Raw genomic sequence first — 17,039 nt, 5'->3', positions numbered from 1 at the left:
TATAAAATGAATGTAATTACTCCTTAATGTTAAATAACTCTCAATATATTATTTATTCAATCAAACATTACAGTTGCATGGAAAAAAATGTTTACTTGTTGCTCTATTAACATAAATCCTTTTAACCATCAATCAAGAACCAAACTATTCAAGTGAATAGAAATAACATAAAATACAAAATATATTATCTTTGATCAAAACGTTTGATAAAGAAAAGAGGCTTAATAAATATAAAATCAAAAATTGTGAGCTGCTAAGAACATTTGACAGCATTTTGCAAAAAAAACTGACTGCAACCGCCTTGCATCAAACTAGATGCTTAATTACAAAAACTACATAAACACATAAAACCTGCAAACACTAAATACATTGCAACAGCTACACATATAAATAAGTATGTAATGAACTTAAAATACAAAAATAAAGGTTGACTCAGTTTACAACTATATCAAGTTTTCAGGTTAGTTTTTGATGAGGACATGCTCCCTGTCACACCAAGTGGATATCCTCTACCATCCAATGATCATGTTCTGAAAATAACAAACATAAATTAAATTGCATAAAGTTAAATTATTGTTCTTCTTGGTTGAATTTCATTTAATTATATTCTAATTAGGTTTTTTAAAATGCTTACCTATGTGTCTTTCTGACAAGATGTCTGACAGCGTTTCCCCATTACCAGTGTGTCAATGTCTGGTTTTAGGTCCTGTGCTGAGGCAATCCTTAGGACAGCATGGAGGTTGTCATCAGTGAGACGTGATCTGTGCTTGTTTTTGTTCAGATTCATTATAGAAAACATCTGTTCACACAGATAGGTGCTTCCAAACATGGACAGAACACGGGCAGCATGAAGTCGAAGCTGTGGCATCAGACCAGGGGGCAGCAGCCTGTAAAAGTCCTGGATTGCAGCATCTTGGAACTTTGCTCTCAGGCCACTGTCACTTTGAAGCTCAATTAACTCCATCTGAAGATGTTGGGGTGCAGTGCAGACGTCGGTGGTGAAAGGATTGGCAAAGATGGCAAAGCCAGACTGCTGTCCTCTGAAGTCAGAGAAGCGCCGATCAAACTCAGTCTTTAACCGGCTCAGTTTGGTAGTCAGCTGAGCACACGAAAAAGTCCCAGGAAATAAGGCTGACATGCTCTGACAAACGGGGAAGTGGGCAAGATTGTCCTGTTTTGCTTGGCACATCCATAGGTCCAGTTTACGCTGGAAAGCCGTGATCATATCGGACATCTGCGTAATGACTTGTTTGCGTCCCTGCAGCTTCTGATTCAGTTGGGCGAGATGCTCGGTTATATCACACAACACAGCAAAATCACACAGCCACTTTGGATCTGACAGTTCAGACAAGGGGTTTCCTTTACTCTGCATGAAAAGAGCAATGTCTTCCCTGAGCTCAAAAAATCGCCGGAGGACTCTGCTCCTACTCAACCACCGCACTTCTGTATGGTACAGCACATCCCCGTGCTCCGAGTCGATCTCCTGCAAAAACATCTGGAACTGACGGTGATTCAGGCCACGCGCCCGGATGAAGTTCACCGTTTTCATGACCGTGGTCACTATGTTATCCATTCCCAGCACCTTCCCACATAAAGCTTCTTGATGGATAATGCAATGATACGTTATTAGAGGCATGTGACAGTTCATTTTTTGCATTTTCCCCTTCATTAGTCCAACCAAGCCATTTTTTTCTCCACACATTGCCGGTGCACCGTCTGTAGTTAATCCCACCAAGTTTTCCCAGGCCAATGCATTTTTATTTACGGACTTCTCAACCGCATCAAAAATGTCCTGTCCCGTTGTAGTTCCATGCATAGCAGCTACATCCAACAGTTCCTCAGTGACAGAAAGATCCGACTTCACGCCTCTAATAAAAATTGCTAACTGCGCTGTATCTGTGTTATCTGTGCTTTCATCAACAGCTAATGAAAAAGCTGTGTAGCTGCGTGTCTCCTCGGCCAGCTGTGTTGCAAGATTTTCTGCTAGTTCCTTAACTCGGTCAACGATGGTGTTTCTTGACAAACTGACATTTTTAAAAGTCTGAATCTGGTCGGGACACACCTGCTCACAGACCTTCAGCATGCACTGCTTTAAAAACGCTCCCTCTGAAAAAGACTTTGAAGCACGGGCGATTTCTTCAGCCACAATAAAGCTAGCTTTCACTGCCGCACTGTTTTTGGCTGTGGCTTTCGTGAACAGATTCTGCTGCGACTTCAGTTTGTCTTTTAATTCTTGTGCAATCTGTTGCTTTTCTTGAAGGCTAGCTTTGCCGTACTTAGCGCCGTGCTTGGTGTCAAAATGCCGGCGTAGATTGTACTCTTTAATAACCGACACTGCTTCACAACACAAAAGGCATACCGGTCTTTCGCCTTGAAGCACGAACATGTATTCGCCTTCCCATCTTTGTTGAAACAGCCGTCCGTCCGCATCAACTTTTCTTTTTCTGGACATTTGTATGTCTCAATTCCAGTTACACCTTCCCTCCGGCACGGTTTCCACATCAATGACTACACTGCCGTGTAGTGGCAGTAAGCCGTAACTTCGCGGGTAATACAATCGACAAGCATTGTGGGGAACGTATTTTTTGGTCAAAACACGTCTCTGACCTCTTTATTATAGACACTAAGATCTTACAAGCTCTCGCGGGCCACATAAAAGAACGTGGCGGGCCACATTTGGCCCGCGGGCCTTGTGTTTGACACATGTGATGTAGATACTAAATACCTGACACTCAGAGCAGCCTATACCTTTCAGTATTTTAATCAGGACACACAAAGAAAACTATATACTATAAAAATGTATTTTTTTTAGTCTAAATAAATAAAAATAAAAAGTTTAGTGCAAAATAACTACTTTAGTAAAAATGTGCAAGTAAAATATATTAAAAACTATATAAAGTAGTGCGCACACCATACCTAGCTTTAGTTTGAGTAAAGCAGGTAGTTTCACACTGTTTTTTTCTGTGGACACTTTTGAGTCTTTATTTACTGATATTATTTGGTTTGAAACATCATATAGATATGTTTGAAGCACTAAAGGTAAATAATATTGGTTGGGGAAGGAGATTTTTCACTTTTTTAGGTGTTTTTCTCAATGGGTTTCTTGTAGATTTAGCTTTACCGCACTGGGGTGTGATCACTATTTTTAGAAAGAGTAAGCTCCGCCCTTTCTAACCATATATAGATTATGTTTATGTGTGAAGGGATTCCTGAGTAATTAAGCTGAGAACACAAGGTGAGATTTTGGACACAAAATCCGTCTGTAGGGTTTTAAGGGTTGATGAGATGCTTTGAAATGTTTAGTCTACACTGTAAGCCTGGATAAGTTGAATTTACTTTAAAAATTTGAGGAAACCGGTTGCTTTAAAAAAGTTAAGTAATGGGGAATGAAAACTTAAGTTAAAATGAATTAAAACATCAAGTTATTACAACTAAAGGGGAAGTTGATTTATTTGTAAGGTAGCCCAGGGGGGGAATCACTACACACTGATGGTGAGTGTTAGTCAGAAACTGTTGGACACACCCAGTATGCAAATAGATTGTGACAGAAGCCAATAGAAAAGAAGCTGTTAATGGAGAAACAGACTAAACTCTTTTATTATATAAGTTGGTTCAACTCAAAGATCTCAGTTTGAATAGTACAGTATATGTCCCCACAAATTCAGTTCAACTAACTCAAAATAGTTGAGTATAGTTTAGAAATCTCCAATTTTATGTAAAACAGACTTAAATCATTTGAGTTTAAACAACGTACGAGTTTACAGTGTATATTAGTCGTTTATTTATTTAATATTCACTCGTTTTGGAGTCTTTTCATTCTGTTTCATTCTGTTCAGCTCATGCTCTTCTGCATCTTGCTCTACTACTGAAGCTGAAGCTGAAACTCTGTGTAACATCTCTATGTGATGTGCCAATTACATCCTCATTAACAGCTCATTCGTTTCCTCTCTGTCTGGTTAAATATCGGCGAGAAATAGCGCTGTCTGTTTGCAGCTCGTATCTGCTGCTCTCTGACAGTACAGAGTAAATAATAGACTCATTACATGAAAAACGAAATGTTCTCGGTTAGGAAAATTAGTAGTAGCGGTTTCGTCTCGTTCAGATACGTAAACGATGAGGATTACCGGTTAATGTCGGATTAGACACTGGTTCTAACCTCAAGAGAACGTAAAATATATAAAGCAGCTACTGCCCTACGAAAAGGCTCTCAAAAGCAACTTTTAGGTAGTGTACCTCCTGGTGAGAGATCACTCACTGCTTGACATGCCTCTATGACAAACTCAAAGATTAGAAGATTTTGCCCAGTGTGTTGTAGCTCCGCCCATCCCCATATGTTTCAATGACAAAAAAGACCCGCCCATATTTTATCTCATTTTTCTCTTTTCATGGTGTCCCAACAATTTTAACACTTATTTTTCTTTACTTTTCTTTTTTTTCTATGCTAATATTTCCATTACAATGCAGTTGAGTTGATTTAAAGCACTTTAAGGAGGTTTGTGTGCAATTCTGTTTGTGTGCAATTCAGTGTTTGGTTGTGAATAGATTTGTGTGTATTGTTTTTTTAAATAAAAAGATCAAGTGCAGTGAAATGTGATGTAAAAGTGGTTTTGCATTTTATTTTGGCACATATTCTGCATGTTAGTGAGGAAAAGCAATGCATCTTGTGGATTGCATTTAGAGTTTTCCCCAGTAGTGTTTTCTTTTTTTCAATTTGGCACTATTCCTCTTCATAGTTTCAAAGCATTTTGTCATTAATGCTGATGTCCATTTTGGGCTAAATTGCATTCTAACTGCACAGAGCATGCGAAAAAATCATTTTAAACTGGGCGGGTGTGATGCGGTCTCCTTTCAGAGCGGATGAATCCGATTCCAGGTTATGTTCAGTCAGAGAGAGAGAGAGAGAGAGAGAGAGAGAGAGAGAGCGGAAGAGAGAGAGAGGTTTTACTATGAGTGAATGAGCTACTGAGCTCTGAGTTTCCTCTTCTGAAGTCCCCATTGCTCCACCAGCCGCTCGCGTTCAGTAAAACTGAGCCTGATCCACTTGTAGAGGCTGTACGTGTGACATAAGTACGTAAAGACTGGTACACACGCATGACGTGACCAGAAGAAGAAGAACTCATGCTAAAAGGAAGGCGACCCGACACCCCAGTTTTTAGAATGAATAAATTAGACTTAGGATTAGCAGGGATTGTCGTTTCCGCACACTGATACCATTAAAAACATGATATTTTATCCATATTCTTCTCCACTCAGAAATGCTTCTACTTTTAGCTTAGAAACTAAATAATACAGATTGACACTTTTCTGTAAATTTTCATATTTTCACTATTGCTTTTTTTTTCTTTTTCCTGTTGTGGCTTTTCCTGATGGATAACTCCACTTTATGATTTCTTAAGTTTCATATTTTGCCGGCTGCAGGAATTATGAACCTGGCTGGCTGGCTGATGTCAGTAACTTGTGGGAGCGCCCCCTTGAGGGGGATTCTGGGAAAAGTGTTGTTGTATTTTCCTGCATTGACCTTTACAGAATTTAAAGGGGCCTAGGCAATTGATTGGTTTGCTTGCCCTGTTGCAACGGGTCTGCGTGCGGTTCTGCTGAGCATAGTGGCTTCGGTTGTTCTTTGCGTTAAACAGAGTTACTGTAATTTACTGTAATCTGATGGAAATATGAATGGTTTAGTGATAAAATACATAAACTATACTTTTACTGTTGGGACATTAATTACACTTACTGAACAAATTGAACAAAATGGGGATTTAGAGGTGAATCCGCTCTGTTTCTGGTAATTTAAGCTGCACTGTAAACTCAGTGAAGGCAGTCTGAGACAAACGATTAGTCTGGGAGAAGGGGGAAGGTTGCAAATTTGTTAACATGACATAATTTTGTCTTGATTTCTAATTTATACAGACCAGAAGGGGATAAAAGCACGGCATCCAGCCGTTTATTTATTCAGTAATTGTTTTGAATTAAATAGACGGTAACAGAAACGTTATGTTTTTTATATTCTAAAAAACAGGTTGTGGAACGGCGGTGTGTGAAAATATATTGCATTTTTTTGCTCTTAAAGTGAGATAAAGTGCATCCCAGGGCAGAATCCGCTGTGAATACCTGATGTTGCTCCTTTAGGAGGATCATTTTACAACAATGCAGAATGCAAGCCAGGAGTTAAGCAGCTGTTTTCCAGGGCATGACTGAAGCTAACGACTCTGTTCCCACATAAAACACACCGTAACCCGCGCAATTCTGCTCGCCTGCGGGAAAAACAGCACTCCAGCGCCCTACCGCCTCCTGTCACTGAGGGTTCTTACGAAGATCCAATCTCACCGGGCCGCTCGGCCTTCTGGGAAGAGATACACTGTAATGAATGGCTGTGAATTTAGTGTGGATCTAAAACAGTATTGTTCTGTATTTTTCTGTATATCATTGCAAAATACTGTTAGATAATTATACCTGCTATTTAAATGAATGTTAATATCAGTAATAATTGTTTTCTATTTGTATAATGCTGTATTTTCTCTGAAGCTAGATTCCTATATTATATACTCAGCAACCGGGGTGTTGAGACACGCGGCTTGGGCCGATTCCTATATTATACTCAGCAACCGGGGTGTTGAGACATGTGGCTTGGGCCATATCCTATATTATACTCAGCAACCGGGGTGTTGAGACATGTGGCTTGGGCCATATCCTATATTATACTCAGCAACCGGGGTGTTGAGACATGTGGCTTGGGCCATATCCTATATTATACTCTGTAACCGGGTTGTTGGCACGTGCGACTTGGGCTGATTCTTATATTATACTTGACAACCGGGGTGTTAAAACATGTGGCTTGGGCCGATTCCTATATTATACTCAGCAACCGGGGTGTTGAGTATAATATAGAAAACAATCAATTACAAAATATTAGATATTAGAATAGAGATGCTGGTTAATAATAATAATATATTGGAATGTACTGTAAATGTATTCTACTGTCACATACTGTAATTTAATATACATTAAAATAAAATAAAATAGAAATAAACACCAAATACTATGTGGTGAGCACCAGATTCTATGTAGTGAGACTAGATACACACTAATTTAATAAAAGCACAATTTACTGGCCAGCATTGTATTTGGCGCTAATTACATGATATCCAGTGCTCACCATTTAGTATCTAGTGCTTACTAAAGCTGCGGTCCAATCTGAAGGGAGCTGCCCAACTAGGCAGCATTTGCAGGCAGCATAGGCGCGCTCCCGAGAAAAGGACTGTCCCATTCGGAAGGTGGCATGTGCTGCCTACCTGGGCAGCTGCCTTATTTTACCCCGATTCTGAAGGCAGCGTGAGATGTATCCTTCACGGCGAAGGCAATCCCATGATGCATTTCACCAGCTCAGAGTTCCAGCGCTCAGATTTAAAAACATGGCGGACGGAGCCGGCCTGCCACGGAGTTTCTGTACAAATGTAAGTAATTCCCTCCTGTATTTCCACTCACCGCTGCGTGGGTTTATCAAACTAGCATATTTTAGACTGTTTTAAGTTGTTTTCCATCGTTGTTTTCGCCTGTACTTCATTTAATGTAAGACCTGACCGGCGGAAGCTACCGTTAGCTTATCGCGCTAATTTACCGGGTAAGCTAACACGCATCTAGCCGACTTACAGAGTACCAAACGCGGCTGCAGCGCTGAGGAAACCCCCGCTAGGAAACAAAGACACCCTGGCCGTCCAGTGTAAAAAGTTTTAACTGTTTTAAGTCACTGTTACGTATAACTAAGTGATTTACTGTGTAAATAGTGTAAACGTGTAGAATAACCTGTAATTCAGTGATTTAATGTGTAAATAGTTTAATTGTTAGAGGGAATAACTAGATTTACCTGTAACTGAGTGATTTACTGTGTAAATAGTGTAATTATGAGCGTGTTCTCCATAAACCGCTGTTACTAATTCAGATTTATTTTTTCCACAGGGATGAACGTGGGCCGGGGAAGGTGAACTCTGGTCAGACCGGCTGGAGGCAGCGTTAGCTCCCTTTATGAATATATATATTTTTTCTTTGAATGTAATAAAGTTTTCTCTCTTAACATTATTATTTTTGCTTGCTGTGTGTTTATAGTCACTATGCTTATTGTAGTATCACATCTCAACTAGAGGGTATGGGTAAATAAAAAAAAATAAAGTTTATGAATCATGTGTTTTATGCAACTAAAAGATAAAGATATAATAAAAATTAGCTGACTGTGTATGAATGTACTATTGTGTGAAACGTAGCTTAGTTTGATAATTTAGCTCTGATGGCTCATACAAAATATTTATTATATTATGGTTTCATTACTCATGCATTTCTACAAAGCATCTAATCAAAAATAAAATAAATGCATACATAAAACTGACCATACTCTGAGAATGAAGTGAGGAAAAGTGTAGAATTAAAGTAAATCATGAATATTTAAATATCTGTAATATTTGGATGAGTAAAAGAGAAATAGCTGCCGCTGCATTGAGATTTATCCCGAGGTAAGTGATCATTAACTTTAGTTATTTATAAACAGCTCACGGGCACAGCGCGCTAGACGTGATGACGTATGCTGACTCCAGAGCGTGTCCCGAACGCGCTGCCTTATAAGATCCCTTATGGGTGAAAATGCTGCCGAACGAGGGAGCTGCCTTTGAAGGCAATGACTACCTAGGCAGCTCCCTTCAGATTGGACCGCAGCTTAAATATTATCTGTTGTTCACTAAATAGCAACTGAGCCCACCACACAGTATCTGGTGCTCACTAAGTAGTGTCTGATGTTTGCGACATAGTATCTGGTGCTCACTACATAGCATTTGGTGCTCAATACAAAGTATTAGTTGCTTACCACATATCATCTTGTTCTCACACTATAGTATCCGGTCTTCAGTAAATAGTATATGTTGCTCACTAAATAGTAACTGGTGCCCACAACAAAGTGTCTAGTGCTCAGCATAGTGCTGGTGCTCATGAAAAAGTATCTGGTGTTCACTAAATATTTGCTCAGCAAATAGCATCTGGTAATCACTAAATAATATCTGGTTCTTATTACACAGTATCTGGTGCTCACTAAATAGTATCTTGTGCCCATTAAATGATATTTGGTGCTCATTAATTATATCTGGTGCTGAGTTTCTTCGATTTGACCAAATTAAAAACCTCTGGAATATAATCAAGAGGAAGATGGATGATCACAAGCCATCAGACCACCAAACTGAACTGCTTGAATTTTTGCACCAGGAGTAAAGCAGCATAAAGTTATCCAAAAGCAGTGTGTAAGACTGGTGGAGGAGAAGAACATGATGCCAAGATGCATGAAAAAACTGTGATTAAAAACCAACCAGGATTATTCCACCAAATATTGATTATTTCTGAACTCTTAAAACTTTATGAATATGAACTTGTTTTCTTTGCATTATTTGAGGTCTGAAAGCTCTGCATCTTTTTTTGTTATTTCAGACATTTCTCATTTTCAGTAAATAAATGCTCTAAATGAGAATATTTTTATTTGTAATTTGGGAGAAATGTTGTCTGTAGTTTATAGAATAAAACAACAATGTTCATTTTACTCAAACATAAACCTATAAATAGCAAAATCAGAGAAACTATGATATAATAAAAGCCGATATATATATAATGAAAGCCGATATATATATAATGAAAGCGATATATATATATATATATATATATATAATGAAAGCCGATATATATATAATGAACTCTGATATATATATATATATATATATATATATATATATATATATATATATATATATAATGAACTCTGATATATATATAATAAAAGTGATATATATATATATATATATATATATATATATATATATATATATATATATATAATGAAAGTGATATATATATAATGAACGCTGATATATATATATATAATAAAAGCGATATATATATAATGAAAGTGATATATATATAATAAAAGTGATATATATATATATATAATGAAAGCCGATATATATATAATGAAAGCGATATATATATATATATATATATAATGAAAGCCGATATATATATAATGAACTCTGATATATATATATATATATATATATATATATATATATATATATATATATATATATATATATATAATGAACTCTGATATATATATAATAAAAGTGATATATATATATATATATATATATATATATATATATATATATATATATAATGAAAGTGATATATATATAATGAACGCTGATATATATATATATAATAAAAGCGATATATATATAATGAAAGTGATATATATATATAATAAAAGTGATATATATATATATATATATAATGAAAGCGATATATATATATATAATGAAAGCTGATTTATATATATATATATATATATATATATATATATATATAATAAAAGCGATATATATATAATGAAAGTGATATATATATATATATAAAATGAACTCTGATATATATATAATAAAAGCGATATATATATAATGAAAGTGATATATATATATAAAATGAACTTTGATATATATATAATAAAAGCTGATATATATATATAATGAAAGCTGTTAAGACCCTGTGCGGACCACCCTTTTATTATATATATATCGCTTTCATTATATATATATCAGAGTTCATTATATATATATCGCTTTCATTATATATATATCACTTTCATTATATATATATCACTTTCATTATATATATATATCAGCTTTTATTATATATATATCAGCTTTTATTATATATATATCAGCTTTCATTATATATATATCAGAGTTCATTATATACATATCGCTTTCATTATATATATATATCAGAGTTCATTATATATATATCAGAGTTCATTATATATATATCGGCTTTTATTATATATATATCGACTTTCATTATATATATATATATATATCAGCTTTTATTATATATTTCCTGTTTGGCTTGCCATAATATATATATATACAGTATAGTTTTCTGCAGTGTAGACGTTGAGTCAGTCTGGGCTGAAAGCTTGTATTCCTGTGATTTTACTGAAACGCTGAAGTGTAAAATCACCTGACTGCACGCTGATTACCAGGAACGTATCGGCCAATCGGTGGCCGGGCGGGGCGGGTGAGAGAGAACCGAGCGCTGCATTAGGGCGGCGGCTCCATCACCGGCTCTTATCAGGGCTGTGCTCCGTCACTGCAGCTCCTAATGGCTGTAGAAATGCTGTTACGCTCTTAAAGGGGAAGACGGATTAGGACACTGCTGCTCACTGCAGATTAAAATGAAGAACGGCGCCGGTTCTGCCGGCCTGCTCCCGCTTCAGCTCTGTAAGAATAGATCTGCCTGTGGGAAAGACGAGTACGGCCATTTCTTTTCATTTCAGCCATTTAGAAGCGAAGGAGGAGGAGGAGGAGGAAGGTCAGGTATCTGATGGAGGGCCGGCTGTCTCTGTAGACTCTTACTAAACATTTATATTTGGTGCGTAAATCAATTATTTTAGGCTCAATCCCATTTCTAATCTGTACTAATCTGTTTTTTCAAGTGTATATCTTCCCCTAAGAATTGGGTCAACCCTTCAAGAACCCTATTGTAATTAAAATGAACATTGTTGTTTTATTCTATAAACTACAGACAACATTTCTCCCAAATTCTAAATAAAAATATTCTCATTTAGAGCATTTATTTACAGAAAATGCAAAAAAGATGCACAGCTTTCAGACGTCAAATAATGCAAAGAAAACAAGTTCATATTCATAAAGTTTTAAGAGTTCAGAAATCAATATTTGGTGGAATAATCCTGGTTGGTTTTTAATCACAGTTTTTGTTCCATGTATCTTGGCATCATGTTCTCCTCCACCAGTCTTACACACTGCTTTTGGATAAATTTATGCTGCTTTACTCCTGGTGCAAAAATTCAAGCAGTTCAGTTTGGTGGTTTGATGGCTTGTGATCATCCATCTTCCTCTTGATTATATTCCAAAGGTTTTCAATTTGGTAAAATCAAAGAAACTCATCATTTTTAAGTGCTCTCTTATAATTATTTTTTCAGAGCTGTATGTACAGTGGCGTGAAAAGGTATTTGACGCCCTACAGATTTATTCTGTTTTTGCTTTTTTGTCATACTGATATTTTTCCTATTATGAAACAAATCTTTACTATCAGATAAAGATAACCTGAGTAAATATAAAAATCACTTTTTAAATGATAATTTTATTTATTAAAGAAAAAAAAAATATCCAAATCAATCTAGCCCTGTGTGAAAATGTGTTTGCCCCCTAAATCTAATAATGGTACCACTTTAAAATAAGACTACCTTTATAAAGGGTTTATAAATGATTTATAATTAGTTTATTAATGGTTACTAATTAGGTTGTAAACGCCTTAAAATCATTTATAATCAGTATATGTATATGTATAACACATACATAGAAAGGGCAACAATGCCCTGTTTTTTGTCAAATAGTGAACCCACAGCCATCTATATTGTTGCCCTTTCTATGTATGTGTTATAACTGATTATTAATGATTTTTAAAGCATTTACAACCTAATTAGTAACCATTAATAAACTAATTGTAAACCATTTATAAACCCTTTATAAAGGTAGTCTTATTTTAAAGTGATACCCTAATAACTTGGTTGTTCATCCAATCTATACTGATAACTGATGAGTCTTTCTCATCTCTGTGGAGGAATTTAGTTCTGTTCTTCTTTACAGAATTACTGTTTTAATTCAGACACATTGGAGGATTTTCCAGCACAAATATCTAAAACTGTTTAAGATCATCCACAGCATCTCAATCAGACTTTAACTAGACCTTTAACTCCAAAACCTTCATTTAGTTTTTGTTTTTTAATCCATTCAGATGTGAACTTTAGAGGTTTGTGTGCTTTGGGTCATTGTCCTGCTGCAGAACCCAAGTACTCCTGAGCTTGAGGTCAGTAAGGAACAGATGGAGGATTCTGATTCTCCTTCAGGATTTTCTGTTAAACAGGAGAATTCCTGCTTCCATCTATTACAGCAAGTTAAAGTCCAGCAGCTCCAGACTATCATCACACACACACACACTACCACCACCATGTTTTACTACGTTCGGTACGATTCAGTTCTTTTACTGAAATTATGTGTTTATTATGTTTTACGTCAGATCGTGGTTGTTTTTGGTCAGCAGTGTTTTTTTTTTTTTATCTCTTTCTTATTATTGAATCATTAACACTGATCTTAACTGAGGCTTTAGTGAGATCCTGCAGTTCTGGATTCTTTTTTATGGATCTCCTGGATGAGTTCTTCATGCCCTTTTGGAGTAATTTTGTTTGGTCGGCCGGTCACTCCTGGGAAGGTTCACCAGTGTTCCATGTTTTTTCCATTTGTGAAGAAAATTTCTATCTACTGAGATTCACTCTGCAGCTTATATATGTAAAGATATTAATCTGAATAACTTCTCTTCCTAACCCTACTGCCAACTAGTGGTCATAATCAGTATTACATACTCAAACTGTTCAATGAGGGGAAGAAGATGGTTTTTCTCCTTTTATAAATGTTGAGTCTTTAGGGGTAAAGAGTTAAGGTTTTTCTGAAGCTCTGTGTTCAAGCCAAGATTTAATCTCTGCTAACAGTTTAGCAGTTTAGTTTAGCTCTTGTGCTTTATATTATATTAAGTATTTTGAGTAAATTCTCCCACATAAATTCACAGTTGTGACATTTTTAGAGTGCTTTGCCAGCCTGGGCTGCGGCTCATCCTCACCAGTGTGCCGGTAATCAGCTAAAAACATCTCCCGCACAATCAGGTGGGCGAGGAACTTGGCATTTGTACAGTAAACACAGTAAATGGGGTGTTGATGTGGTCTTCCAGTGGCTGTGATAATGGAGGCCAGGTGCAGGAGCTCAGGAGCTCGGGCTGGAGGAGGGAGATGTGCTGTGGTGGGAGAGAATCCGTAAACGGTAAAACACTTTCAGTGCTGCTATTAAACCATTATATCATTATATTTTGGCTCGGCAGTCAAAAGTTTTGGTTTGCTTCCACCACCTGCAAAGAGCCATATGTGAATGAATTCAAATGAGGCCAAAAGACTAATTTATGCTGAACGCTTTTGAAGGCAATCATCATGCCAGAACAAAAAAAAAAAGCTTTTTATTCTATTGTTTATTATTTATCTATTTATGTTTTTGGATGCTTTAGTCTTTATTGTAAAAACTCAAAAAAATCACATTGATTGGCTGCTAAGTTTCTAATGTAGAGCCATCGATGGAACTTCAGGGTCAGGGGGGCTTTATAACGGTAGGGATTAAGTTCTTTAAACTGAATATGGATGGATAACATTAAAGCAAAATAATTGGAGACAATAGGAGTCTATTATAGACTATATATAACTATATTTTTGCATATCTCGAATCTCTAGTCCAGTTAAATAACATTCTGGTTTATTTTTAATCTTTGTTTGCGAATACAGTAATTGCACTCTGATGCGAAACAAATCAACCACACCAAGACCCAACTAACCCAAACCAAACCAGACTAGCCCAACTTAGACCAAACCAAACCAAAACCAATCCAAAACCAATTTAACACATCCCAAACCAACTCCAGTTAAATTAGTTACTGGTTTGTTTTCACTCTTGATGCAATTTGTTTGGAACAAAACAACCCTGCCAAGACCCAACTAACCAAAACCAAACAAAACAAACCCAACTGAAACCACACTAAACTGACTTAAACCCAACCTTATCACACATACCCAACTCAAACTAACCCACACAAATCAACTCAAACCCAACTAAAACCCAACTAAGCCAAACCTACTCAAAACCAAACCAAACTAACCCTAACTATTCTACACAAACCAATCCAATCCAACTCAAACCAAAATAACCCAAGCCAAAACCAAACCAAAACAAACTAAACTAGCCCACCCAAACCAATATGACCCAATTCAAACCAAACTAAATAAAACCACATTACAGTAATCTAGCCCAACCATATCAAACAAACTCAATTCAAATTAACCAACCCAACCCAACTCAAACCAAACTAGCCTATCCAAAACCAATCTGAGCAATCCAGACAAATCAGTTTCTGGTTCATTTTTACTCTTGATGCAATTTGTTTGGACAGGTGTAGATGCAGTAATGGTACAAAACAATTGTGTCATCACTCAACTAACCAAAACCAAACCAGACTAATCTAAACCAAACAGACCCAACTGAAACCAAACAAACCCAAACCAACTTAAACCATATCACCAAACCAACCCAACTTAATCCCAACCATTTCTCACATACCCAAACCATAGTAGCTCACCCAAACCAATCCAACCCAACTGAAACCAAATGAACCCAAACCAAACTAAACTAGCTCACCCAAAAACAATCTAAAGCAACTGAAACCAAATTAACCCAAACAAAACTAAACTAGCTCACCAAAAACAATCTAAAGCAACTGAAACCAAATTAACCCAAACAAAACTAAACTAAACCAAACTAGCCCACCCAAATCAATCAAACCCAACTCAAACCAAACAAAACCACACCAAACAAACCCAATCCATTAACCAACCCAACTTAAACCAAACTACAAAACAAAACAACTGTGCCAAGACCCAACAAACCAAAACCAACCAGACTAACCCAAACCAAACAAACCCAAACCAACTTAAACACAACCATATTACACCTACCTAACCCAAACTAACGCACCCAACCCGACTCAAACCCAACTCAAACCAACCCATAATCAAAACAACCAGATTCAAATCCAACCCAACTCAAACCAAATGAACCCAAAAAAAAAAAAATGTAATCTAACTCACCCAAACCAATCTAACCCAACTCAAATCAAACTAAACTAAACCACACCAAACTTACCCAACCATACCAAAAAAACCCAATCCAAATTAACCAAACTAAAACCAGCCCAGTTAAGTCAGTTTCTGGTTAATTTTTACTAATGCAATTTGTTGAAATTGCACTGCTTTAACCAGCCCAAACTTTACCAACCCAGTCAGATCCTAACCAAACTAACCAATCCAGCCTACAAAACCCAAAACAAATTTACTCAACACAACCTGATCCAAATTAAACTATCCCAAGTCAAACCCAACTGAACTCCAAAAAAAAAAAAAAACCCAAATAACCCAACGCTAAACAACAGTGTAAAACTGGAACTTGTGTACAGGTGCTAAAACCACAGTCTGGACCAAAGAAAATTATTATTTTCTATTATTATATATTTTTAAAATCTTTTCATTAAAATCCATTGTCAAAATGGGTATTTCCTTTGCTTGGTGAACCAGTTTGATACTGGTGGAACTGGCAGTTATGTAGTTAGCTTGTTAGCTAAGTAGATCTAGATGGGAGTTGAAATGAATGCATTACAACTGATGGAAGGGGCACTAATTTGCTAGCCAGTACCTGATTGGATCCTTAAAATAGCAGATATATTATATTATGATATGTGAAATCCTAAATACAGAAATCCTAAAATACAGAGTACAGTAATAGATTACTGGTTATTATTTATAACGCAGCGTTAGCGTGCCGAATAAACACTGCACAATGAAAAAAACGCGCACAGGGATGTTATATGTCATGTTATGTCAGCATTATAACCAACCAGTGCTCAGGGACGTTAGTAATTACATCTCTGATGACTCTATTTAACCCATAATACTCCTCACTCAGCCTGACACCAGGTAATAAATGATTCATAATATCTTTAGGTCACATGTATTATTAAATGTAAAGTCATGAAGGCTGTAATTAATGATGAATGGAGTCTTTATAACTCCACCTGCAGCGGCTGCAGCACCAAAGAGGAATGAAAGGTTTAGAAATGCATGAAAAAGTGTGTTTTCTTGGTGTTTTCCCAGGAAGGCTCCAGTACATGTACACGGGGGTCGTTATCACATCACCTAAAGTACTTATTGTTTTATTTATAAGCTTAACTTCTTCGCTATGGAGTTTCATTCAGCAGATTTTGAGCTTTAAGTGATTTAAATGAGCTGTTAGAAGTCCACCCACGGCTGTGCATGCGGCGGCGGCATGTAAGAAAAGCAAGTTTCCATCCTTTAT

The 17,039-nt window shown here is 36.4% G+C and overlaps 1 protein-coding gene and 1 long non-coding RNA gene across 2 annotated transcripts; one reads left to right on the top strand and one right to left on the bottom strand.

Moving 5' to 3' along the window:
* Nucleotides 1–383: 383 nt before the first annotated feature.
* On the bottom strand, nucleotides 384–2,549 carry LOC111191579 (general transcription factor II-I repeat domain-containing protein 2B-like). The gene has a single exon (XM_022666885.2). It carries the CDS (start codon nucleotides 2,450–2,452, stop codon nucleotides 635–637), a length of 1,818 nt encoding a protein of 605 aa, XP_022522606.2. The 5' UTR covers nucleotides 2,453–2,549; the 3' UTR covers nucleotides 384–634.
* Nucleotides 2,550–7,178: 4,629 nt separating this feature from the next.
* Nucleotides 7,179–8,073, top strand: LOC125781022 (uncharacterized). Its single transcript, XR_007424062.1, has 2 exons — nucleotides 7,179–7,451; nucleotides 7,954–8,073. It is a non-coding gene; the product is annotated as an uncharacterized LOC125781022 (long non-coding RNA).
* Nucleotides 8,074–17,039: the final 8,966 nt, after the last annotated feature.

The sequence above is a fragment of the Astyanax mexicanus genome, chromosome 14, assembly GCF_023375975.1.
Source record: "Astyanax mexicanus isolate ESR-SI-001 chromosome 14, AstMex3_surface, whole genome shotgun sequence".
Taxonomy (NCBI): domain Eukaryota; kingdom Metazoa; phylum Chordata; class Actinopteri; order Characiformes; family Acestrorhamphidae; genus Astyanax; species Astyanax mexicanus.
This window is presented reverse-complemented; position numbering and strand designations above follow the sequence as displayed.

What these genes read in the sequence shown, in the direction of transcription:
- LOC111191579 (XM_022666885.2), bottom strand. Translation starts at nt 2,452, where the DNA reads ATGTCCAGAAAAAGAAAAGTTGATGCGGACGGACGGCTGTTTCAACAA.